Raw genomic sequence first — 26306 nt, 5'->3', positions numbered from 1 at the left:
CAGTGGTTGGCAACCTCAAGCCCGAGAGCTAAATCTGGCCTTCTGGACTTTCCCAGATGGCTACACCCCCTTTCCCCTGACCCCGGATCCTTTGCTAGTTTCCTGGCTTTTGTGCACTGTCTTTGCCCATTCTTGAAGGTTGAAATGCCTCTCCTAAGGCTTAGTTTCTGGCAGGAAGAGCTTAAAGCTAAAATATGTTGTGATTTTGGCCCTGCCCCCTTTTCCTTGGCCCCACCCACAACCAGAATACAGCCCCCGAGAGCTCCCAAATGGAATTCGGCCCTCTGGAGTGAAAGGGCTTCTCTGCTCTTGTCCTCACTTTTAACTCCACCAAAATTGCTTAGGTATTTAATAATTAGATGATCTTGTTCCTGTTCAGTGTGTTGGTGATGGCATTTGCGCGGGGTGTGTGTGAATGTAAGGCTGTCCTTTTCCCTGTTTCTCCCCGCCTCCTCCTCCCGTCTCATCCACTTTCTCCAAAAATAGCCTTGCCTAATTGGCCCACTTTTCTTAGGTCATAGAATGCTAAAGTTGGAAGGGGGCTCAGTAGTCATCTAGCCCACCCTCTCCCTTGTTGCAGGAACCTTGGAACTGCAGCGTCCCTGCCATATGGGTGCCCAGCCATGTCCAGTGGGAAAGAAGGGCTTAGAAAGGAACTTGGCTAAGGGCTCAGTTAGATTTTGGTGGGGTGGGCGTGACGGTACTATGTCTGTTGTATAGCAGCAGGTACAAACGTGTGGATTTTTCTTTTCCTCGAGTGGAAAAAGGCTCTGTGAGTGAGGGTCACTGGATGTTCCTGAGCAAAAATGCAGGTGGGGCAAGGTCTGGGCATTTTATTTTTTATAATTCTGCTTTGAAGTTCAGAATAACAGCTCATGATTGCGTCATCCTTCACTGGCAAGAGTCCAGTTCCTACAAAGCTAACTGGAGATGAAGATCCTCTCCAGGTCCTGGGTAGGGCTTCTTCGCCTTTAGTATTGAAAGGACGTTGAAGGCTCTGATTTTCCTTATCTCTCTGTGGAGAGAGGATTTCTCTACTCTTCTAATGTAGTAACACGTTCGGAAGCAGTGTGCTTGCTCCCTTTCCCTGCCCCCACTTTCAAGGATCTCCAACCCCCATTCCCTGCCCATTTTCAAGGATCTCCAACCCCCTGTTCCCTGCAGGCATGTGCATAAGGTCATAATTATTCTGGACCCAGAGAAGCCTTGTTGCTGCAGGGATGTGTGAACTAGCAAAACTAACTTGTGTCCGTATCAGGCTGCGAGCTTGATTTCATCTTGATTTCAGCCTTGTTGCTGCAGGGATGTGTGAACCAGCAAAACGAACTCATGTCCGTATCAGGCTGCGAGCTTGTTTTCATCTTGATTTCAGCCTTGTTGCTGCAGGGATGTGTGAACCAGCAAAATGAACTCATGTCCGTATCAGGCTGTGAGCTTGATTCCATCTTGCACAAATATTTGTGTGTATTTTCATGTGCAGTTTAGAAATGTACACATGTTTCTCCTGATAATGGTGACAATGATGATTTACGCTTCTATCGGGTCGCAGACCCTGGAGAGCCAGAAGAGTTTAATAGAGTCGTACCTTGCACAGCTCGGGGTTACAGTACCTGACGGAGCACTCCCCCTCTTTGAACCTACCTATACCCTATGCTCAGCATCCTCTGAGTGCCCCCTCCGAGGAAGGATGGCAGCAAGGGAGAGGGCCTTCTTGGTGGTGGCCCCCTGATTGTGAAATGCTTTCCCCAGAGGGGCCTGCCTGGCACCAATCTTGTCATCTTCTCAGTACCAGGGGCGTTCCTCTATTCCCTGGCACATGATGGCCTGTGCCGGGCTGTTGAATGCATCAGCTGAATTGTTCATGTTTATCCCTGAGGCCCTAGTTGTTTTACAGCAGGGGCGCAGAGCTTCAGGCCTGGGGGCCAAATCTGGTCCTCTGGCATACCCTAGATGGCCACGCCCCCTTCCCTGGCCCCACTGTGCTGTCTCCACCCAGGCCAGAGCCTTGGGCAAGGCGCAGAGAGTCCCAGGAGCAGCAGTGAGAGAGCAACCAGTTCAGCCCAGGGTCGTTCACAGGCGTTCTGAGGAGGTTTTGCAGGCACAAGCGAAGTCAAAGCAGTCCACAGGTCGGTTCACGAGCATCCGTTTGATCAAGCCTCAAGGCCAGTCAGGGGTGGGGGGTGTCCAAAAGCGTTGCGCGGATGGGTAGCCGAGAGTCTAGTAGCCTGTGAGATCTGGTGTCTTGGGAAGCAATGCTGAGGATCTGTTCACTGTTGTTCGTAGCAGAGAGCTGGCGTCAGCTGGGCTGCTTTATAGCTAGGGATGTATGAATTACTCACCTGCCGTTCTGGCGGGGGAGGCGATCCGCCCCCCCCACCCCCGAATCCTCGCCGGCTGGCTCTGCTCTGCGGCAATTCCGCAGAGCTGCCGGCTGGCTCCAAAGCCCCAGCAATACAGCTGCCATTGCCGTATCGCTGGCTGGACTGACGTACTGCGGACGCAAATGGCGTCCGGCATAGCGGATGCCATTTGTGTCTCTGCTCTTTGACGTGATAGGCTACATAAATCTTTATGTAGCCTATCGCGCGAAGGAACAGGGATGCAAATACGCCATTTGTGTCCCTGTTTTTTTCACGCAATAGGCTACGTAAAGATTTACGTAGCCTGTCATGTCAAAGAGCAGGGATGCAAATGGCGTAGTGGACGCTATTTGTGTCTGAAGTCCATCAGTCCAGCCAGCAACATGGCAATGGCGGCTATATTGCTGGGGTTTCGGAGCCAGCAGCAGGCAGGATCCAGCCGGTGAGGACTTCACGGGGAGGTGGAGGTAAGAGAGCCGATCCTCCACGGACTTCGGGGTGTGTGTGGATTCAATAGAATCCAGCCTCATTGGGGTCCGGGGAGGATTTCTCCAACATCCCTATTTATAGCTGACCATTAGTCGACACAGCTGGCTAACGATGGCTCATCTCAGGCTCTGCTTCCAGCATTTGGGGGAATTTAGGAACTGCTCGAGCGGGGCCTGGTGGCTCTTGTAATGTTTCCAGGGGAGGATTGTCAGCCGAGGCTCACAGTCCTTGCTTAGCTCTGGCTGGGGCCTACTGTGCTGTCTTTCCCCTCCTCTTCCTCAGACAAATCGCCCCCAGGTAGGGCACATCACCCACCCCCTTTCCCCCAACCACCAATCGTTTGGTGGTTTCCTGGCTTTGGCGCAGTTTTTTCCCCATCCTAAAAGGTTGAAATGCCTCTCCGAAGGCTTAGCTCCTGCCAGGAAGAGCTTTCAGCTCAAATGCACCAGTAATTCTGGTATTTTAGCTCTGGCCTTATTGCCTTTGGCTTTACCCACTACTGGACTATGGCCCCCATGACGCTTTCCTAGATGAAATTCAGCCCTTGGGCTGATAAGAAGCTCTGTGCCCCCTGTTTCATAGGGTGGTTTCATTTTCAGAGCTAATTGTTGTAACTGTTTTTACTTTTGTATGTTTTAATTCTGTTGTAAGTCACCGTGAGTCTTCTTTTTTTTGAGAAAGACATATAAATAATATTAATTACAATATTATAATATAAATAATATATATTGTTATTACATTTCTATCCTGCCCAATAGCCAAAGCTCTCTGGGTAGTTCACAACAATTAAAACCACAAAATACATCATAAAATACAATATAAAATGTAGAAGTTTAAAACTGCAGTGTCAAAATACAAACTGCCATAATACCTAGGAGCAATGCAGAGATTTAAAATACAATAACAAATTTAAAACAACAGAGCTGGGAAAATAGAAAGGTCTTCACCTGGCTCCGGAAAGAGCACAATGTAGGTGTCGTCATAATAATAATAAAATTAATAATATATTTATCACCACCATCATGGAGAAAGTGGTTTTGTTGACCCCACATTTATTGTATGTTTTTACCTCTCTCTCCCCCCCTGCCCCCAAATCTTTCCTCTCCCGCCAGATCGAGAGCCTCCCTGCTGAGCTCTTCCAGTGCCGGAAACTTCGGACTTTGCACCTGGGCAACAACGTGTTGCAGTCGCTGCCTTCCCGGGTGGGCGAGCTGGCGAACCTCTCCCAGATCGAACTGCGGGGCAACCGCCTGGAGTGTCTGCCAGTGGAGTTGGGCGACTGCCCCTTGCTGAAGCGCAGTGGGCTGGTGGTGGAAGAGGACCTCTTCAACACGTTGCCCCTGGAGGTGAAGGAGCGGCTGTGGAGGGCCGACAAGGAGCAGGCCTGAGAGTCTGACTGGAAAGGGAAGAGGAAAGCCAGTGCCTCTGACCAAATAGCCAGGGGGGGACCCCTGGCCGCCCCGCCCCCGTGTTCTCCCTCCCAGCCAAAACCGGACTAGCCAAGACCCGCCCTCCCGGAGCTGCCACGAGCAGGTGGGCGTGAGGCTGCTTGCTCCTTCAGGACGAAGGGTTTGAGGGAGGAAGAGGAGCAGGGCAGGCGGTGGTCAGGGCGAGAGGACCGTCTGTGCAAATGAGAGACGGGGTTGCCGTTTGCAGGACAGGGAGTCAGACGCTCCCGCTCTCCCCGCCAGGAAATGGGACTCTCAACTTGCGCCAAGTGCTTGGAGCTGCCTCCAGGTCGAAAAGGGGGCAGGGGAGAAAGCGAGAGGCGTGCGGAGCCGGTCTCCAACTGCCTGCTGCCATGCCACCCCTGCCGGACACTGAGCGTTTGGCCCTCGTGCAGCCCACGGAGAGGACTCCGCATTCAGCCATCAAGGATACCCAGCGGCTGCAGCCGAATTGCACACGGACCTCACTGCTGGCTTGTCGGGTACGGCAGCCTTTCCAACCTGGTGCCCTCCAGGGGGTTTGGAACACGACTCCCCGCATCACTGGGCATGTGGGCTGGGGCTGCAGGGAATTGGAGCCGCAAACATCTGGAGGACACCAGGTGGGCAGGGCAGCTGAGTTAGGACGTTGTTGGAGGAGCCGATAGGAAGAAATTTCTTCTCCCCCCGCCAATCAGTTTTGATGCTGGCATTGGTGTTTTTTTTAAATCTTCAGTCATTTTACTTTGGATTGCTATGCAAAAGTTGACATCCCTTTTCAAAGTGTCCCCCCGCCCTTTCCTGTTCTAAAATTAGGATCTTTCCATCTCCAACCCATGGTTATTTGATTCATCTATTACCCCTTCCTGGATGGGATGAACCATAAAATGTTGCGACTCCAAGGTGTTGCCTGGCCTAATCTTTTGTCTGGACAAGAATGCTAGTCTGTAAAATTATTCTCAAGTGGCAACGCCCTAGCGGTGGCAGAAATCAAAAGCTGCTCGGGGGTGGGGTGGGGGGGTATTTATTTATTTTTAATGGACTTTTGAACATCCCTTCCCCTCCTAGCACTCGGGGGTATTTGAAACACTGCATTCAGTTCAGAAGCATTCCTCTGGATAGGCAGAGGTGATAAAGACACTAAAAGAAACACAGCATTCCTCTACACCGGGGGTGGGCAGAAAGTAGGCCTCTAGATGTTTTGGACTAAAAATCCCAGAAGCCCTGACAGCATGGTCAATGGTCAGAAATGCTGGGAGCTGAAGATGAAAACATCTGGAGATCTACCTTCTTCCCACCTCTGCTATATACTTCCTTTGGGGCATTTTTTTTAAGGTGCTGCCAGTATCTTCCGTGGGGCTAAAACTACATCCCTTCTTTCCCTTTCCTTTTATGATTTTTATAGAGCAGCTGGTCTGTTTTTTGGTTTTGTTTCAGATTTTTGCTGGCTCCTGTGTAGCCTGTGGAGAAGAGACTGATATTTGCCTCGGTTCCCAGAGTTCGTTGCAGGGGCAAGCAGCTGGTTGCCAGATCTCGGCAAATGGAGCCTGGCAGCCTCCCTTTGTACCTCTTTCAAAAGGAGCAGTGCAAGGGCCTTCGAAGGCTGCTGGGCTCCGTGATTCCCTGTCACTTGGCACTAGGAAGCAAGGAGCCCATATTAAAATAAGTCGGACTTGCACTGCTGTCTAATCCATCTGTCCAGTGGGAAGCTCAGTCTTCCTAACGGCTACCAATTTATTGCAAAAACAGGTGGTCAAAGCATAGCATACTCTTGGGCTAGACATCGCCCTATTCAGTTTATGGAGGTTGTCCAGTAGCACGGTTCCCTTGGGGTGAAGCATGGCCTTTTGCAGGGAGGGGTGAAAGCAGCTGCTGTGTATTTCAGAGTTTTTGCTCCCTGCCAGAAGGGTGTTGGTTTTGGCCCAACGTACGTGGGAACGCTCGAACCCCTTTCCCTTCCCCCCCCTTCCGATGTTTCTGGCAGTAAAGAGGATTCAAAAGCTGCTGCGAGCTTCTGCTTTCTTCTGCGTCCACTGTAATAGGAGAAAGACACACGTACCCCCGCGCGCACTCGCCATGCTGAAAAGCCACGTGACAAGCGATGTAAACCAGGCCTCTGGTATTGCCAATGTTTAAATAAAGCTGCCTGGATATCCGAGGAAGACCGCGGTCTGTTTCTTTTTATTTATGAACACTTGAAAGGTGAGGGATTATCTTGCAAAATGGGCATGAGCTATATATGGCACCCTTCCCCTAGGACAGGGATGCAGAACATTTTGGGGCGGATTGCCCACCAACAGTCCCTTTGGGTGCTGGATGGCTCAAGTGGGTGTGGTCCGGTCTGCTGCCTATTTTAGTCGCACCCTTCAACTGTGAGCTGCCTTGGAAGCCCGCCCCTGCTGAGCCGATAAACGACTTCGACCATATTTGCTAGCCGCTTAAAAGACCTACCTGGTGGAAAGGTGCAGTGGCAACCACCCACCTCAGAGTTGGGGGACCTCTTTTCCCATTGCTTCTGTTGAAACCTGTCAGGGTCCGTATTCCAGCTCTTGACGTGGCCAAAGCCAAAGGTTGGCATGGAAACCAACAGGTAGCCTTCAGTGTAACTGGCACAATATGTTCTGAGAGCTTACCCCTCCTCTAGCGTCCTCATTGCCACCATATTCTATACCAACTAGGGATGTTGGAGAACTCCACAAGGGATTCAAATGAATTTGGATTTCTGTGAATCTGACCTGTGGATTTCCCAGCGGACCACAGCCTTTTCTGAGTTGTGCAGACTAGGGTTTTAAACTTCTTGGGGAGATTTGCACAAATTCGCACTTAGGACAATGCGTATTAGCGCAATTGGGCATTAGCGCAATTTGAACACAATTCTCGTACATCCCAAAGAAAAGAAAAGAAAAAAAAGATTCCATCAACGAGCAGAGGATGGAAGGAAAGACGTATGACATCCGTGAAACACAGATGGAATGGATTTAACAAAATTCGTACATCCCTACTATTGGCCGAAGCTTCTGAACCAATTTCAAAGAGCCCCACGGAGAGCACGTTGCAGTAGTCTAGCCTGGATATAATGAGAGTGTGTGTCATGGAGGCAAGGTGAGCATGTTATAGTCACATAAGTAATCCTGAAGGGACTTGGGGGAAGGGGGAATATGTGCTGTGAGATGAAACATTTCCCAGCTGCACCAGAGGTCAGTGGCGCAGGGCTCCCCAAAACTGTAGCAATTTTCAATGCTATGTCTTGACTTTGGCACCTCCAAAGAACAGACGGACAGATCAAAGAACAGACGTGGCCCCGAGAAGTTACAGAACATCTTTCCATCACCACTAAGAAGCCAGAAATTGTGGGGGGAACTTCCAGACGAGAGAGTGTTGTGTCTAAAACAGCTGGAGTGAGCTTGGCAGTTGACCCCAAGACATCCCCAGCTGGGCTGCTCCTGTGCCTTCGGTAGGGAGGCTGCTTACACGTTGCTCAAAAACAGGAAGTGCATCAGCAAAGAAAGGATGCCAATTTGTATATTATTTGCATATACTAATATTTAGATGCCTCTTTAGACATAATGATGTAGATGCCAATTTATAGAAATAATTTGCACATACTGATATGTAGATGCCGATTTAGGAATTATAATTTACACGGGGTGGGCAACTTCAGGAGGTCCACGAGCCATTTATGTTCCCATCCCCGGTGGTGCCGGACAAAATAATTTGAAAACGGCATCTGGAGAGGCAACAGAGCATCGACAGGATCAAAATTAGTTTGCAAGCTAGTAGCTACAGAGCTCTAAAAGGGTCAAACAATTTTAATATTTTTAAAGTTTTTTTTACAATTTTGGGTGGGCTACGTACAGTCCGTGGGTGCATGTTGCCCACCGCTGATTTTAAATAGAAATGCAATCATTTCACCCAGTGGAGAAGACCGACCGGGTGAACCGTCTCTTTTTGCTCAGTTCGTCCTCTCCGTGCCAACGGTTGATGGGGAACTTCCGGGCCCCTGCCTGCTCTCTCTCCATGTGGCTCTGGTGTTTCACCAACCTGGGACTGGAGAGCCCATCAAATGGAGGATGCCTTCAAAGAGAGAACTGCCCTCTGTTTGAGGACACGTGGCCACCCCTTGAACAGCACCCTCAACCTGCAGGAAACAGGTGCAGCTTCTCAAGTATGGAAGTAGATATTCTTATTTTTCTGCGTGCCTGCAGATCAAGATGCGACTAAAAGCACAGAAGCAGGGCTCAATAATAATTAAAAAGCTAGCAACTCTGAAAATAACAACCGCACCTTAATTATGTGGGCTTCCGCCAGCTCTTGTTCCAAGTCCTGCTTGTGGAATGCAGGAAAACAAGTCTGAGCTACCTTTCTCTGCTTGGAGCCCCCAGCTGTCTGGAAAATATAACGGGAGTCTTCTTGCATCCTGGGAAAAGCGGAATCTCTTACCCAAGGAAGCCTCCTTTTGGGGAGATGCATTAAGGGAATTGTTCTGAGAGCCTTGTCTCAGCGCTGCCAACATTCAGGTTGACTGTTTACAGAGCTTTGCTTCAGCTTTGCTTTTGCCCTTTCCCGGTCTAAGGACAGGGCATTGAGAGCTATTGGCATGACACTCTGTTCTCCCCGGTCCCCGGAGAATAAACATCGCCAGAACTCCTTAAAACAGAAGCCGTCATCTGCTCTTTTTGGAACGGCACCTGGGAATTAACTGAAGGATAAAGGCTCTAGCCAGTGCTTTTCTTTTATTTAAACTACATTGTGTCCAAGAAAGAGACAGTATGCAAGATTTTTTTTAAAAAAAAGCTACAGCGTCGACAGCAAAGAAATAAAGGTGAGTGAGCTAAGAGCTGATTCAACGATGGCGCTTACACAGCAAACAAATGGTTTGCTCCCTCACTCTGTTAATCTGTAAACTATTGCATGTTCAAAAACAGTGTACTCTAGCAACTTATCTGCGGAATGTGCAGTTAGGCATTTAACTTGGAGTTAATGGGATATTCCATGGGATATTCACATCTGCTTGAGCAGCTTAGAATTCCCCCTTTGGAATCAGGACGTTCGAGTGTACCCTCATTTCTACCTCTTTAGGGAGTATGGCAAAGGGGTTGAACCTCTTTCGGGGGCCGCACTGCAGTGGTGGGCAGGACCAGAGGCAAAAGGGACAGGGCCCCAAATACCAGGATATTTTAGTGTAAGCCTCTTGCTGCTGGCAACGAAGCCTTAGGAGAGGCATTTTAACCTTTTAGAATGGGGGGGGGGATTGCACAAAAGTTGGAAAACCACCAAACAGTCGGTGGTTGGGGGAAAGCGGGTGGGGTCAGAGGAAGGGGTGGGGCCCTCTTGGGAACCCAGGAGGGCCAGATTTGGCCCCTGTGGGCTGATGGTTCTGCACTCCTGTGATATGGAATAATTGCAGGCATAAACTCCATAGCTGAAAAACCCTAGTGGAAAATGCATGTGGACTCTGGAAGTGAAACTGGCAATACAGTGGGAGGCAGGAAATCTCTCCGGCGTTCCCATGTGGATAGAGTAGAAACCCCCCAATGGATGATTTAATCATGTGTTAGGCCCCAGTGCAGGCTGGAGATCACAGGAGTCGTAGTCCAACACATCTTGTCAGATTTCAATCATCCTTTCCCTTTGCAATCAACGCCACAACAGACAAAGCTTCAGGCTGAAATGACTTTATTTGGCTAGAGCCTAGTCTCTCTACAAATGCAGACTCAAGGAAAACTCTCAGGCTGCCCCCAGGCTCTAAACAACTAATCAACCATCTCTAAGCAGAGGAGACAAACCAGAGGGAGAGAAAGTTGCCAGCCACTTGGGAGTATGAACCTCCCAGCCAAGCTAGCTTTGCAGGGATGCCCCTCCCTTAGGGCGGCTCCCTCCTCCGTTGGCTTCCAAGAGTAGCTCTTTGGGAGGAGAGTCTGAGCCCTGCCCCTAACTTTTCCCGCTTTGCTCTGTGTTGTGCCCTAGCATCTCTCCAGTCACACCCCTCTTCCTCCTCCTCGGAAACTTGCATTCTCATGGTGGAGGAAGGGGGCAGGGACTCAGCCTGGGCCATCTGTGGGTCAAGGTCTTGGGAGGACTCTCTTCCAGCGTTTTGGCTCACTAGGGAGGGTCCCTCCCCCGGCCTCTGATCTAGCTGCTGCTCCACCCCTGATTCAGAATTGGAGCTGTCAGACATTTCAAGGCGCTTAGTCTCATCCCGGACGCATCTGGGAGGTTGGGAAAGGCTAAGTGACAGGGTGGAGAATCTCAGCCCCGGGGCCCCAAAATCTGGCCCAACTCAGGTCACAGTATCTGGCCTACCTCGGGACTCAGTCCAGCCCTCCAGGATTCCCCAAGTGGCCACATCGCCATCCCCCATCCTGCCCCCTTTCCCCCAACCACCAATCCTTTGGTGGTTTCCTGGCTTTTGCACAGTTTCACCCCATTCTAAAAGGTTGAAATGCCTCTTCTAAGGATTAGTGACAGACAGGAAGAGCTTTTAAGCTAAATATGCTAGTAATTTTGGCCCTGCCCCTTCTGCCTTTGGCCCCACCCACATGTGGAATGCCGCCCCCGAGAGCTTCTCTGGAATGGAATTTGGCCCTTGGGCTGAAAGAGGTTCAACACCCCTGCTGCTTAAGATTTGGCACTGGCTTTCCAGGGTCTCGAATGGGTCCCGGCCATACCTGGAGATGCCGGGGATCGAACCTCAGACCTTCTGCATGCAAAACTGGCTCTGTCACTATTCTCCACGGTGAAGTCTGTTATTCCAAAGCCACCCTTCTGTGATATTCAGGCCTGTTCGTTTTTAATATGACCAGATTACTCATCCAACTCATTTCCTCGGAACGAATGCAGCCTGGGGGAGGAGAGGAAGATTTCCCACTCCTGACATAGACAGCTGCAGAGAAAGACATTTCAACAACCGTCTCATTCAACACAAATCTGCCTGAGTATTAAGATTCTGCTCAAAGGCCCTTTGGGCCCCTGGGTCCTGTGTGGTGAAGTTGGGGTGTCACCTGGGGTACAGCATTTTCTGTTGTGGCTCCCCACAACTGTATCTCTTCCCCCGCGGAGAAGCTCGCTCAGTGGCATCTGTTATCTTTTCAAGTCAAGCCTCTTGTTTAACAAAAATCACCCATGCTTTTCAGAAGGTGTAGTTTGCTGTGTTTTTATTCGGTTATATTGTATAAGTATGGATTCAATTCTGTATAATCCCCACCCACTAACTCACCCACCCACCCAGAAATGCTTCATGTAAAGCACTTTGGGGGGGTCATTTATGAACATTTATTAATTGACAATATTTATATACTTCAGGAAGTTATATGCCAGTGTTCCAGTAAACGAATGCTTTCAATATATAAATAGATGATTAAAAGGCCAGGAAATAAAACGGATTTTGCCTATCGTCAGAATGATATCATGCAAACCTTCCTACCTAGTCTTGTAAAGGCCTGTTATTATTTTGATATTATTATTATCATCATCAATATTTATATACCACTTCTCAATGAAAAAATCTCAAAGTAGTTAACAATGGAATACAAAATGTTGTCATTAATAATAATGATAATGAAAAAAATGCACACATTATAGTAAAAGTAGACAGGCTTTTTCAGGGTCTTGGTTCATTATGTATCTTCTGCTTAATTTAACTCCTGGTTCTTCTAACTTTTTGATTTTGTTGTAAAATTGTTTTTTTAAAGGCTGTGTTTTGTATTATTTTGATTTTGATGTAAGTTGTCCTGTGTGCGCTTGTAAAAAATGAAGGATGCAAATGGTATTCTTGATTGCATCTTAAAATATTTCTTCCCACCTTTAAAAAGTGGAGAGAATAAACCCTGATGCATTGGTTCAAGATGGACCGAACCCAAAGACAAAATTTCAAAGTCCAGCTAAGCGGCCCCTGAAATCATCCAGTTGACATAACTGCCTGTGTCCTCTGTTGTTTTATCACATGTTGCTGGGAAGAGGATCACAGATACCAGGAGCGGTGGAGAATTAACTGCTCGGAAAGGCCGCGGCACATCAACAAAGCTGTCTTTACCAGTGGATCCTTTTGCCTTTGATGGCATCTATAACACAGGAAGAGATCCATAAGGTAAGGAGAGTGAGCGAGCAAAAACAACGACCCTGCAAGGGGGAGGCGGGAGGGTTTGTGTACAGGCTTGTGCTAGAAAGTTGCTTTGAAGTAGCAAATAGGTTTTCCCACCCATCCTCACAATTGGATTTAGTAATGATTTGTTGGAGTCTGACCTGTTTTCTGCATCCCTGCTGATATATAGATATTTGGCTGGGACAGCAAACATCTCAGGTGGCTCTTGGAATTCGAATACCCCTTCTCATTATCTTTATTTTCTCCTGGTTCTTTTCTTTATCTGTTGCCTTTTCTAAATCCAAAATCTGCCCGTCTGTCCATCAAGAGATAAGTTCCTTGGGTTCTATACTGGGCAATGTGTCAGCCAGAATGAAAAGGTTGTGTCACTGAGTATGTTGTCGGTCCGTTGGTCTCATGCAGGACGATATAAAGCAACGTTGCCGTCATTTTGAATAGCTGCAAAAAAACCCTTTGAATAGTTAAAGGCACAATCCTATGCACATTTAGACAGAGAAAGTCCTATATCTACCAGCATTCCCCAGCCACTCACCTTTTCTCTAAGATAAACAGTCCCAGACGTCATAACTTTTCCTCAGATGGGAGTTGCTCCAGCCTCTTGATCATTTTAGGATGGAATCCTATGCATGTTTAGATAGAAAAAGTCCTACATGCCAGCTGGTAAATGCTGGGAGTTGTAGGACTTTTTTCGTCTAAATATGCGTAGGATTGAACCCTAAATTACAAAGAGTAGAACTTCTAAACCTCTGAATAAGAACTGTTGTGTACCATCGTCACAAACCCATATGGGTATTACAATCCAAAGGAAGACTGAGATTCTCAGCTATCAGGAGACTTTTTTCCCCTCATTAAATTTTATTTTATTTTGAAATGAAGTTAACAAAATAAAGGCAATAACAGAAGAACATACATAACTGTATAACAAGATCACTAAAGAAACAAATTCACTAATTATAATTTTTAGTCCATAGCCAAACATCTTCAGGAAAATGGCCTGCAGTCAGGAGACTTCTTATATTATGATTTTTAGTATTAAAAAAAGGAATTTCTACAAGAATAAAAAAGCGCCATTATCATAGAAAATGCATATTTATACACAGCATTAAAAGAAACCCTAACACAATATTCTTGTCAAACCACCTTCCATATTCCAACTGCAAACATTCCTAGAAACTGAAAACTAAGTTAGGAGAATATTTTGCACTCCATTATCAGATAATCTGTAGATTGGATTAATATTGCTGGTTAATTTGTGTTTTGTTGTTTTTATTGTTATACTCACTGTTTGGATGCCATTGTATTTTATGTTCACCTCTTTGATACTTCTGTGGAAAGCAGTATATAAATTTTAATTAATAATCTGGCCTGTTGTGACGAGGCACCACCCTCAGACCAACCTCCTCCCATTTATTTAAAATATTTTTTGGCTGCCTTTCAGGGCAGAAGTCCTCCCACAGAAGGGTACAGAAATAGAACATGTAAAAATGGTACGATATTAGGAGTGATTAAAAACGCAATAAAGCCAGCAACAAAACCCAACAACAAAAGCCAGCAACAGCAGCAATCATATTAGGAGAAGGCCAGAGGAAAATCATGTTTTTTCAAGGCCTTCTTAAAAGCCTGCAATGATAGAGCATGATGGGCTCCCGATGACAACTTATTCCAGAGGTGTGCGGCCACCGCAGAGAAGGCCCCCTGACATGTGGAAACCCACCTCACTGCTCTCCCAGGTGGTCAAACGAGAAGAGCTGCTCTTGCTGATTTTCCCCAGGCTAGCACCCTCCCGATGGGTTGGACTACAACACCCGTCATCCCCAGCCAGCGCGGCTCAGGCCTGGTGTCTCCTCGACCTTGCCCTCTGCATGGAAGCTGGGGCCGTGATGAAGCCCACCCTTTCTTCCAGTTTCGCCGAGATGGATTCCTCGTCCTCGAACAGTTTCTCAGTGCCGAAGAGTGTGATGCTCTGAGGGCCCGGATCCAGAAGATCGTAGCCGGTATGGACGTGCCTCCGCACTGCCGCACGGAGTTTTCGACCAAGGAGGAAGAGCAGCTACAGGCACAGGTAGAGAGACTGATGGAGACACCCCACGGAAACACAACCAGTGCGGTACACTATTTAGACCAGGGATGTTGAACCCGAGGCCTGCAGGCCAAATCCATGCCTCCGAGATTCCTCCAGAAGGCCCCTTCCCTTCCCGTGACCCCACCCCTTCTTCCAACCGCCAATGACCTGGTGGCGTCCCCGCTTTTGTGCAGTTTTTTCCTCATTCGAACCATTGCTGGCAGCAGGAGCACTAAGCTAAAATGGCCTGGTATTTTTGACCCTGCGCTGTTTTGCCTTTGGCCCCACCCCTTTTGCCTTTAGCCCCACCCACCACAGGAATGTGGCCCCCAAGAGCTTCTCCAAAATGGAATTCAGCCCTTGAACTGAAAAAAGTTCAACACCCCTGACGTAAACACAATCGGCACCAAATGCCCCCCACCCCGATGCACAAATCTATCTCTACGGCGCTTTTGTAGTTTTAATTTTAAGGAATCTTTATTTTCCTCGGAAGTTATGCTCATCGTTCTTTCCTTTTAACCACGCTGGCTGCCTCTTTGGGGAAAAAGATGCAGGTATACCCTTTTACAATGCACACACGATCAGAACCCCTTTACTGCAGAGTAATTCAGAATCACTGCCGCCCCTCCACTCCTGTCTCCTTAGGCATTCATGTAGAGCAGGGGTGGGGAACCTTTTCAGCCCGAGGGCCACACTGCAAAATGAGAAAGGCCTCGGGGGCCGCATTGCATCTGTGGGTGGGGCCAGATGGGATTATTACCATTTTAAGCCTACTTAGGAGTAAGCAGGGCAACGCTTCTGCATGTCTAGTCAGAAGTTAGCAGGATGGAATCACTCAGCAGCACTTTCACATAGCATCCCAAATACCAAGCTTTTGCGTCTTCTCACAAGCAAGCAGCTTTCCTGCCTGCGCAATGCACAACTCAAAAACTTTACAACTGCTTGATTCTTTGCAGGGTAGTTCTATTTCCTTTAAATACCCTCCCGATAATCGGAGATAACAGAAAAAGAAGCTGGAGCTGGGAGGTTCTCCATCCTTGATGTAGAGCCAGTATTGGCGTAGCAGTTAGCGTGTCAGACAAAGAATAGGGGAGTCCTGGGTTCAAATCCCTCACTCAGCCACGAAACTTGCTGGGTGATTGTCAGCTGCTTGCTATTGCTCAGCCAAACCCTACCTCACAGGATTGTTGTGAGAGAACCATGTATACTCTCCTGAGGTTCTTGAAGTGAGGAGGGGGGAATAACAATTAAATGAATAATATGTGCTTTAAATTATTGGAGTAAAATCAGTATATATTTTTAAATTATTATTAAAGTCAACCTCAGATTCCAGAAACATTTCTGGAACAGAGGGATAGCTGTGTTAGTCTGTGGCAGTGAAAACAACAAAAGGGGTCTTTGTTGTTTTAGAAACATTTTCTATCTAATTGAAGAACAGTTCAGTGTGGATTCCGGTGTGTTTATAAATGGCAGCCATTTATCAAATGCCAGAATAGGTGGGCCTATCCCATTCCTCCTCGGGACACAGCCTGTTATTTTATCCACTCCTGCTACTTAGAGGACTTTGATAAGCTTAGAAAGGGACATTATTCTTAACCTTTTGGGGAGCTAAGCAGTCTCAAAGAAAAGGAACTTTGTTACCCCAATTATTTCGTAGGATTGTGCATGGGTCCAAATTGTCCACAACCCTGTGGTTTGATGTACTGCAAGGCGAAAAGAGTTGAGCGCAAGCAAACATGAGAAGGATTTGCCTGAGATGCACCCAGGAGTATATCCTGGCCTAGGTAAATAAGAAATTAGTATTAAGAACATACGAAGAGCCCTGCTGGATCAGACCAAGGGCACACCTCGTCTAGCTTCTGTTCACACAGGGGCCAACCAGCTGCCCATGGGGAACCCACAGGTAGGACACGAGTGCAACAGCACCCTCCCACCCATGTTCCCCAGCAACTGGTGTACATAGGCACACTGCCTCTGGTACTGGAGGTGGCACATAGCTATCAGGACTAGTAGCCATTCGTAATCTCAGCGGGTTTGTCCAACCCCCTTTTAAAGCCATCCAAACTGGCGGCCATCACTACATCCTGTGGTAGCGAATTCCATTGCTTAACTCTGCACTGTGTGAAGGATCACTTCCTTTGATCTGTCCTGAATCTCCCACCATTCAGCTCCATGGGACGACCCCTTTGGGTTCCAGTATTATACGAGGGGGAGAACAAATGTCTCCCCCTCCACTTTCTCCACACCGGGCATCATTTTGTACACCTCTATCATGTCTCCCCTCACTGGCCCTTTTTCTAAGCGAAACACCGCTCTTTCCCAGCATCTTGTTTCTATTTTGTATTATGCTCATTTGTGTCATGAAAAGAAGTCTTAGCAACTTGGTAAAGAACGCTGAATGAGTTTCTTTGTAGTAGCAGTAATAATAGTAACCACACCTAGAGTACCAATTAAAACTTTATATACACACACACACACGCACACACGAGGACTACCCATTCCAAATATTGCAACCTACCATGCATCCTGGGAGCCATAGGATAGAGTTTTGGGTGGGTGGAGTTTTGGAGGGCCCTTGGCTATCTGGGGGCCCCTCCTATTTGGGTGCACCTCCTTTCATTCGTAATCACAAGCAGTCCGTGACATGTCAAATATTGCAGACTGATGCCTCTGACCTCTTCTATTCAGGGCCTTTTGGCCCAACCTGGTGAACTTCAGATGTGTCCGACTGCAACTCCCATCATTCCCATGTAGGCTGGGGATGATGGAAGTTGAAGTTGAACACATCCAGAAGGCACCAGGTTGGGGGAAACTGCTCATATTTTGAAGTGGGCTCTGGTCTAGTTTGTGACAGGTTGTGCCCCAACAAAGCTGTTAGTACTCATGAAGGTGCCACAAGACTTCATCTTCATTAAGATGCTTTTCAAAAAAAATTACTTTGGCCTCCAACAGGGCAGCGCAGAATACTTCCTTACCAGTGGAGACAAGATCAGGTTCTTTTTTGAAAAAGGTGTTTTCAACGAGAAAGGTAATTGTTTTTCAATTCAGCATTGGAAATACGCCCAGAGGTGGAAATTGCTGCCAAAAGATTACTTTAGAAGCCACTCGCTCTGTTTATGACCGCTGCAGTGTTTGGGTATGCAAAGTGCCTTTGAATCGTTATCTCGCTCAGCCTGACGACACATCCGTGCAGGGGGCGGGAGGTTTATTAATATTCCCATTGTACAGATCGAAACCAGACAGAATGATTTCACTTAGGCCACCCAGGGACTCAATATATGAGCTGGGAGTTTGGTTTTCCAAGGTTGAAATCCAACCCCCCATCCAATGAATTACATACAGCAGCCTTCTCCAACCTGGGGCCCTCCAGCGCTGTTGGACTACAGCGCCCATCATTCCCAGCTGGCATGCCAGCTGGGAATGATGGGAGCTGTAGTCCAACAGCGCTGGAGGGCCCTGGGTTGGAGAAGGCTGAAATGCAGAGTGGACAAGGTTGAGATGTTTCATTTTTTAAGACCCCAAATACACATTGAGAATGCTCATGTCACAGGGGTGCCACCCACTGTCAGCTGGGAATTGGGTGATTGGCCAGGTTCTGTGTGAGAGACAGGCCTGGGACAAAGGATGTCAGAGAAATCTGGAACGGATTCAAATGAATTTGGATTTCCAGGAATCCAACCTTGCAGATTCCTTAGCAGACCGGCTTTTCCTAAGTCACACGGATTCTGTGGACTTACAGACTGTGTTTTTTGGGTTTTTTTTTACTTTTGATGGGGATTTGCAGAAATTCACACTTGCGCTAATGCGCATTAGCAAGTGGAACGAAATTCTCATGCGTCCCTAAAACTATATCCGAATCTGTCAATGAGCAGATGACAGAATGGAAGACCCCTGACAATCCACGAAACAGAGGCAGAACAGATGTAACAACTTCATACATCCCCTACCTGGGACCTAGCCCAGGATGAGAACCAGGTTGGGGGGAAGATGTGGGTGGGTCCCATTGAGTCTGAGTCAGGGGGAAAGAATATAGTGGATAGGTTAAAATCTTCTGTCCAGCAAGAGGAGGAATGAGCCCACCTTTCTTTAGTGGTAGTAGCATTTCTTTTTTAATTATATTTTAACCCGCCCAGTCACCAACGTTCTCTGGTCGGATTGCACACCGTTATAGAAGTACAAATAGTACTTGTATGTCGCTAAATATAATAAGCTGTTATTAGCCCTACTTTACTCTTATCAGCTGTAATTTACCGTGATTGGCCTTTATTAGTATAAAGAACAGTCCATCCGATAGATGAGTTTGTTCCTTCTCTCTTGGCTCAGTGGCAGAGCCCCTGCTTTGTAGGCAGAAGGTCCCAGGTTCAATCCCCGACGTCTCCAGGAAGGGCTAGGAAAGAATCCTGCCTGAAAGCCTGGAGAGCCGCAGCTGCCAGTCAATGTCGACAGTACTGGGCTAGATGGTCCCAGGGTCTGAGTCCGTATAAGGCAGCCTTCAATTTTAGATCTAATCTCTAGCGACTTCCACGTCCCAGGTTGACATTGCAGTCATATTCGAACAGATCTGTTTTGTGATTTTTTTTCAATCCAGTATATTTTGTTTCCTAGGGGATTTTCTTGTTCCAAAGGAAAAAGCCATTTGCAAAATTGGTCATGGTAAGTATGAACGACAACAGGGTGACTTAACGTAGGGGCTGCTGGGGTGTCCATTTTTCCATGATGGGGTTACTGTGTGTTGCAAAGGAATTACTGGTCTGAGCTGAACTTCTGGGAATGGTGTGTCTCACTCTGAAATGGAATCTCATGAATTTCAAGCTAGGACCCTAAGCACGCTTATGCAGTAATAAAAAGGTAAAGGTGTCCCCAACCAGTCGTGTCCGACTCTAGGGTGCGGTGCTCATCCCCGTTTCTAAGCCGAAGAGCCAGCACTGTCCGAAGACGTTTCTGTGGTCATGTGGCCGGCATGACTGAACACCGAGGTGCACGGAACGCTGTTACCTTTCCCGCCGAGGCGGTACCTATTTATCTACTTGCAATTTCTTGCTTTTGAACTGCTAGGTTGGCAGAAGCTGGGACTGAAGACGGGAGCTCATTCCATCACGCAGCACTTGGGTCTCGAACTGCTGTCCTGCCGACCTTCCAGTCTGCAGTTCAGCGTCTTAACCACTAAGCCACCGCGGCCCCTATGCAGTAATAGGTTCCACTGAATTCAATGGGATTTCTTTCTGAGTAAATGTGTATAGCGGGGATGCGGGACTCTTGGCCCACAGGCTTAATGTGGCACGCAGAGGTTATACATCTGGCCTACTGAGCCTCTTTGATTTCCAGATTCCCTGGAGGACCCCCCTCTGTTATCTCCAGTCTCAGACTGGAGATGACAGTGGGTACATGGCTGGCCAAGTCGCTTTGTGCTGCTCCCACATGGGGATGATACACAAAGCCAGGGACAAAGCTGGGCTACTAGTCTTGATGGCTCTGTGCTACCTCCAGAACCAGAGGCAGTGAGCCTGTGTACACCAGTTGCTGGGGAACGTGGGCAGGAGGGTGCTGTTGCACTCCTGTCCTGCTTGTGGGTTCCTGGTCGACAGCTGGTTGGCCACTGTGTGAACAGAAAGCTGGACTAGATGGGCGCTTGGTTTGATCCAGCAGGGCTCTTCTGATGTTCTTATGACTTTCTCCATGCCAAGTGAAGCACAGAACTCTGGCCTCCTCTCAGCACAGACAAAACAAATGGCAGAGAGGTATATGCCATCAGTGGGCGTGGCCACACCCTCTGATGTCATCCAGCCCACCTCGGGTCTGGGGGAGAGCAATTCGGCCCTGCGCCCCATTCTGGTTTTGCACTGAGGTTTTCAGTGCCTGGGGTTCAGCCTCCTTTTTCTTCTTCCTTTTTGCAGCATTACATGCCTATGATCCCATCTTCAAGCGAGTCACTCACGCCCCCCAAGTGCAGGTGAGCAAACCCTGCCCGTTTCTGCCTCTTGGTTAAGATTCGTGATTCGCTACAGCTGGTGTCGGTCAGCATTCCACTGTTTCCCCAGTGTCTCTAGATGTTAGATCCCGGAGGCAGGGGTGGATGCATCTTGATCTCGCTAGGACTAGGTAGAAAATTAACACCTCCTATAATTCTGGACTCTTTCACAGGAACTGGCAAGAAAAATTGGCCTTGAGTGTCCTGTGGTGGTACAGAGCATGTACATCTTCAAAGTACAGTAACCTCAACCTTAACTCTAAAAAAAATAGCATAATTTTAATCTGGTGTTTTAATCTTTTTATCCTTGTACTGTTTTATCTCTTGTGTTCACCGCTCTGAAATCTGTTCTAGATATGGAGCGGTATATAAATATTGTAAATAAAATTTTGTAAAATATTGTAAAATTCCATAAAATAATTTATTGCACGGGGCTTTGGGCTTTTTTCACCCCAATTAAATGTTCTTGTTTCTTTTTCTTTTATAGCAACCTGGCATCGGCGGTGAAGGTGAGAGTCGTACCATGGCTGTGCTGCAATGCAGGGGTGTGGAGCCTTAGGGCTGGCGGCCAGTTCTGGCCTCCAGGATTTCCCAGATGGCCACGCCCCCTTGCCCAGCCCAGCCCACACCCCCTTCCCCCAACCAGCAATCATTTGGTGATTTCCCAGCCTTTGAATGGTTTTCCCCCCATTATAAAAGCTTGAAATGCCTCTTCCACGGCTTGTTATTGGAATTAAGAGCCTTAAGCTAAAATATGCTGATAATTTGGCATTTTGGCCCCTCCCCCTTTGCCATTGGTCCTGCCCACCGCTGGAATGCGGCCCCTGAGAGCTTCCCTGAAATTGGATTGGGCCCTGGGGCACCCCTGCTCTAATGAATACCTGGTGTTGGTGATCACTGCAGCTTCGATTTCGTCTACACGTTATGCAGAACAAGGTGGCAGAATCCTGGACTGTATCAGTTCAGAATGAGGGGTGGGGGGCAGGTGTATATCGTATTTTTGAATACGATATACACCTGTATATAGGTGTAAAGTAAAACTAGCAAGTCAGGGAGAGGGCAACACCTGACATTTGTCCCCTGGAAACTCGATGCTCGGCTGTGGAAGGTCATCTGCGAAGCATTTCACAGGTAACAACACACCTCGGAATGAAACTTGACACACAGTTACATAAACCCTAAGATTGCGTGGATGGGAGGGGGGAGTGTAGAGACCTAAATTAAAGCAACGTCTTAGTAGTCCTTTATGAGCCCGTGTCAAACACTGAAGTGGAGGATGCAACTGACAAATTCTTTGACCAGCAGGGAATATGGCTCTGCTGGGCTAAAGGACATTGGGTGTAGAGAGGATGAAACTGACAAGGATATTTACATGAGGGGAATATGCCTCTGCAGGGGCTACATAGTGGACAGGCGGGCTTGCGATTGTGCACACTTGTGCAAAATTGCCAATTAAAAACATTTTTTTAAAAAAATTACGACCCCACTTGAGCACATTTCAAGATCTTCCTCCCCTGCAAAAATTCCAGTTTGCACAAATTACCATTTGCAAATGATGGAACCTGGAAAAAAATGTGCAAAAAATGTCCAGAATGGGGGGGGGGGGACCTGTTACGGTCCGCTGTTGTTTACTGCAGTGGAAACACTGTGGAATCCTGTCAGGCTTAAATGGAACAGAATTCCCAGTATCGCACATCCCTAAATCTATACAGCTTGAAGCCAGGAGAGATTAGTCAGCCGAGGGACAGAGTTATATGCCTGCCCCCAGTCCCTTGATATGGGGCAGGCCCCCCCCCAGGGGCATGGAACACACACACCCCTCCCTCAGGGACCCGTAGGGGCGCACTGGGGAAGGTGCTGTGCCTGTGGGCATGGCTTTGCTCAGACGCAGCAAGGACAATGCGTCCAACTCAGACAGCTGCATAAGTTTTCTTGAAGGCTTCACTGTATCAAAACTAAGAGCTATTCCAACCCAGGCAGAGGTGGGCCCATTCGCTAGCACATACATAAATACCTTAGTTTGATCCAAAAAGAATGTTTTAAGGTTCTTATCGAGGATTAGATTATCAGTTCAGGGTCTGTCAACAGCTCTTAACTATAACAGCTAAGAATGGAGCTTCTCTATTTAAAGGCACTTTATCTCTGCGTAATAGTTTCTGGGAGACACACTGCCAGCAAAGGGTTTTACTTTCACACTCTGTTTTCTGGCATGTGGAGAAACATCTGTTTTGGGCCACTGGGATGTTGTACTATATGGACCTCTGTTCTGATCCAGCAGGGCTGTTCTTATAGGCTTAGACTTTGGTTTATCTGGCCAAAGAATTTTGATTTGGGGGAGGGGCACATGGCCTTTGTCATCCTTCCCTCCCACACTTTTGTTTTAATTTATATTAAGAAGAACACCTCTTTTATCACTTGTCATCACTTACAATAGGGGTGTTGAACCTTTTTCAGCCTGAGGGTGAAATTCCCTTGTGGAGAAGCCCTTGGGGGCCACTTTAAGAACATAAGAAGAGCTATGCTGGATCAGATCAAGGGTCCATCTAGTCCAGCATTCTGTTCACACAGTGGCCAACCAACCATTGACCAGGAACCCACAAGAAGGGCATGAGCGCAACAGCACCCTTCCACCCATGTTCCCCAGCCACTGGTGTACCTAGGACCACTGCCTCTGGTTCTGGATGTAGCACATAGCCATCAGGACTAGTAGCCATTGATAGCTTTCTCCTCCAGGAATTTGTCTAACCCCCTTTTAAAGCCATCCAAATTGGTGGCTATCACTACATCCTGTGGTAGCGAATTCCATTGTTTAACTCTGCACTGTGTGAAGAAGTATTTCCTTTTATCTGTTCTGAATCTCCCACCAACCAGCTTCATAGGATAAGCCTGTTGGGTTCTAGTATTTTGAGAGAGGGAGAGAAATGTCTCCCTCTCCACTTTCTCCACACCAGGCATAATTCTGTACACCTCTGTCATGTCTCCCCTGACCCTCCTTTTTTCCAAGCTAAACAATCCCAGCTGTTGTAACCTCCTCTGAGGGGAGATGCTCCAGCCCCTTGATCATTTTAGTTGCCCTTTCCTGCCCTTTTTCCGGTTCTACAATATCTTTTTTTTAAGGTGTGGTGACCAGAACTGTACACAGTACTCCAAGTGTGGTCGCACCATAGATTTGTATTCCTGTGGTGGGCCAAAACCCCTCAGATATTTGAGCTGAAAGTTCTTCCTGCCAGTAGCTGAGCCTTATGAGAGGCATTTCCACCTTTCAAAATGGGGGAAAGAAGTCATGCACAAGCCAAGAAACCACCAAACAATCAGTAGTTGAGGAAAGGGGGTGGGCCAGGGGAATCCCAGATGGCCGGATCTGGCCCATGGGCCAAAGTTTCAACACCCCTTAGGTTACAATCGATGGATATAGGCCAGTGGGCACAGTTACAGAGGTGACTGCTGATAAACTGTTGCACTGCTTTGTATCTAAAATGAACACCCGTACTGTTAGCAATATCCCTTTAGCAGTATCACTGTCAGTGATAACATTACAATCAAGAGAAGGGCAAGGCGATAGACGAGATGCCGAAAGAACAGGATGCAGCGTATGGTTCTTCGGTTGCAAGGGTTTTCAACATTTCTCCCTTCAGGACATCATGGCCTCCTGCCAAGGAATCTCTGCCTGGCTGCCCCAGAACCTGGCAGAGAGGGGTAGCTCAGGGGTAGAGCGTTCAAGGAAAGCCCGGAGCACCAGAGCACAATTTAAAAGCCGCTGTTCTGCGAGCATTGCAGGAGCGTTGAAAGAGTGAGGCAGGGAGACAGTGTAGAAGTCGAGCCACACCATGGTTTGTGTGATGTCTGGACTATGGCGGATAAGGCCATTACTGGCTAGAAGCCATATCGGAGCTGGTGACTGGTGTAGCGGCCACATTTGAATGGTCTTCTTAGCCGCCCCCCAGTTAAGGAGAGTCCAAAAATCCAGGCAGCTGACCTGATCCAGATCAACAAACCAGTTCTAGTGGTTTTCATCTCCAGCGGGAGCAGGTCTTTGGTAAAGCGAATGACTCTTAATCGCCCATTCAAGACCAAGCCACCTCAGTACTTCACCATGCAACAGGGAGCCATATATTGTTGTTGGGGAAATCCATTTCCCCCCATCTACTGTGGGGGTCGCAGCTCAGCTCAGAGGGAACAAGGCATTCTGAGAGGGCTGGAAGAAGCCGTCAACATCCCCGATGATAAAAAAAAAAAAGTGCTGGTGCTGCATCCTAACAAGCCACTACACCAGGGGTGGGCGGCAAGTAGATCTCCAGCTGTTTGGGACTTCAGCTTCCAGCATCCCTGACCATTGGTCATGCTGGCAGAGGCTTCTGGGAGTTGAAGTCCAAAACATCTTGAGATCCACCTTCTATCCACTCCTGCACTACACCACTGGTTGCAATGTCTCGACCATGGAGGGGAAGGCTATCAATGGGTACTGGTTGTACTAGAGGCAGTATGGCTCTCAGTACCCGTTGCTGGGGAACACAAGCAGGATGGTGCTGTTGCACTCATGTCCTGCTTGTAGGCTTCCCATTGGGGCATGGCCAACAGGGGCAGGGGCAAGATAAGGGACGAGGCAGGCCTTTGGTCTGATCCAGCAGGGGTCGTCTTATGTTCTTATGACCAACCCCATTTGACAAACCATTGTTTGCGTGTAGCTGCCAAACCAGGATCTGCAACCGGAGTTTGACTCTGGTTTGCAAACCAACGTTTGGGCAAATTGGGGTTTGGCGTTACATCTGAACCAACAGACCATGGTTTGAGATGTCTCTCTACCTTCAGAGGTGGCTGGCTAGGATTCTTAGGGAAGGTCGGGGAAGAGGAAATTGACCAACCCTTGCATGTTGGCATGGATTACATCATTTTTAAATCCCTGAACAGCACTGAGAAAATGTAATGAGAATGAGAATTATAATAATAATAATTTGTTTACAGTCTAAGCTCCTGTTAGAGCAAACCATGGTTTGGCATTACATCTGTCCTAATGCTGTGTGTTTCTTATCTGTTGCTTTCAGTGACTCCGCATCAGGATGCCACATTTCTGCATACAGATCCTTTGGGCAGGGTTCTGGGTCTCTGGATAGCCCTGGAAAATGCCATGCGAGAGAATGGTTGTTTGTGGTTCATCCCAGGCTCTCACACAAGTAAGAAATTACCAGGGTTTGGGATTTGAAATTAAAATAATTTTGGCTTTCTGCAATCATATTGGCATATTTCTCTTGAAGAAAATGAGGATATCCCAATTTTTTGAGGGATTAACAATATGTTTGTTAAATCAAGTTACCAACATGAGCATGTCCAAGCTCAGTATTTGTTACTGAGTGAGCAGAGGCTGGAAAATGGACTGAAAGGGCATTGCACAGGCAACGAGGCATCAACCCGTTAACAAAATTAGGGAGAGAAGACTCTCACCGAGGGAAACGTCAACATAAGCAATTTAGGATGGAGCGCCTCTCCTGACACGAACCTACCTGTACACTACACTCAACATCTGAGGTCCTTCTCTGGCTGTCTATTCCAAGGGAAGCTCGGAAGACAGCAACAAGGGACAGGGCGTTCTTGGTGGTGGCCCCCCAATTATGGAATGATCTCCTTGACGAGGCCTGCTTGGCGCCAACATTGTTATCTTTTCGGTGCCAGGTTAAGACCTTTCTCTTTTCTTAGGCATGCGGCAGCATATGATAAGTTTTAATCGATCCTGGATTGTCTTATGGTTATGGTTGTTTGCTCGAGATTGCTTGTTTGAAGTTGTTTTAGATATACGTTCTCTTGTGTATATTGTCTCTTGTTAATGTTAATGGCTTTTAATCTTTGTATACTGTATTCTTAAATGTTTTTAATCTTTGTAAACCACCCAGAGAAATGTTAATAA

General features: G+C 47.7%; 3 protein-coding genes across 8 annotated transcripts in view; 2 read left to right on the top strand and 1 right to left on the bottom strand.

Moving 5' to 3' along the window:
* The window catches only part of LRRC8A (leucine rich repeat containing 8 VRAC subunit A), a 46778-nt gene extending 40341 nt beyond the window's left edge, over positions 1 to 6437 (top strand). The window contains exon 4 of one of the 2 annotated variants that reach the window (XM_084820671.1): positions 3962 to 6437. In XM_084820671.1, the coding sequence (XP_084676797.1) occupies positions 3962 to 4237 (276 nt within the window). In that variant the 3' untranslated portion in view covers positions 4238 to 6437. The remainder of the gene's footprint in view (positions 1 to 3961) is intronic. The other variant, XM_084820673.1, reaches the window with a different exon arrangement.
* Positions 6438 to 8321: 1884 nt separating this feature from the next.
* The window catches only part of PHYHD1 (phytanoyl-CoA dioxygenase domain containing 1), a 20977-nt gene continuing 2992 nt past the window's right edge, over positions 8322 to 26306 (top strand). The window contains exons 1-9 of one of the 5 annotated variants that reach the window (XM_084820685.1): positions 8322 to 9098; positions 12233 to 12362; positions 14281 to 14439; positions 17392 to 17467; positions 19045 to 19092; positions 20334 to 20389; positions 20581 to 20643; positions 20895 to 20916; positions 25450 to 25578. In XM_084820685.1, coding sequence (XP_084676811.1) covers positions 12330 to 12362; positions 14281 to 14439; positions 17392 to 17467; positions 19045 to 19092; positions 20334 to 20389; positions 20581 to 20643; positions 20895 to 20916; positions 25450 to 25578 — 586 coding nt within the window. In that variant the 5' untranslated portion in view covers positions 8322 to 9098; positions 12233 to 12329. Of the gene's footprint in view, positions 9099 to 12225; positions 12363 to 14090; positions 14440 to 17391; positions 17468 to 19044; positions 19093 to 20333; positions 20390 to 20580; positions 20644 to 20894; positions 20917 to 25449; positions 25579 to 26306 lie in introns of those variants that run through there. The other 4 variants (XM_084820684.1, XM_084820683.1, XM_084820686.1 and 1 more) reach the window with 4 other exon arrangements.
* Positions 11407 to 26306, bottom strand: part of DOLK (dolichol kinase) — a 27085-nt gene continuing 12185 nt past the window's right edge. The window contains exons 3-6 of the transcript XR_014785857.1: positions 14092 to 14427; positions 13660 to 13702; positions 12518 to 12815; positions 11407 to 12336 (exon numbers count right to left, since the gene is read on the bottom strand). The gene's annotated coding sequence lies outside the window, so the exon portion shown is untranslated. The remainder of the gene's footprint in view (positions 12337 to 12517; positions 12816 to 13659; positions 13703 to 14091; positions 14428 to 26306) is intronic.

This window comes from Heloderma suspectum, chromosome 14, assembly GCF_057233095.1.
Source record: "Heloderma suspectum isolate Gila_16-S chromosome 14, 16-S_ref, whole genome shotgun sequence".
In the NCBI taxonomy this organism is placed as follows: Eukaryota; Metazoa; Chordata; class Lepidosauria; order Squamata; family Helodermatidae; genus Heloderma; species Heloderma suspectum.
The sequence above is the reverse complement of the archived record's forward strand: the minus strand, read 5'-3'. Positions and strand labels throughout refer to the sequence as shown.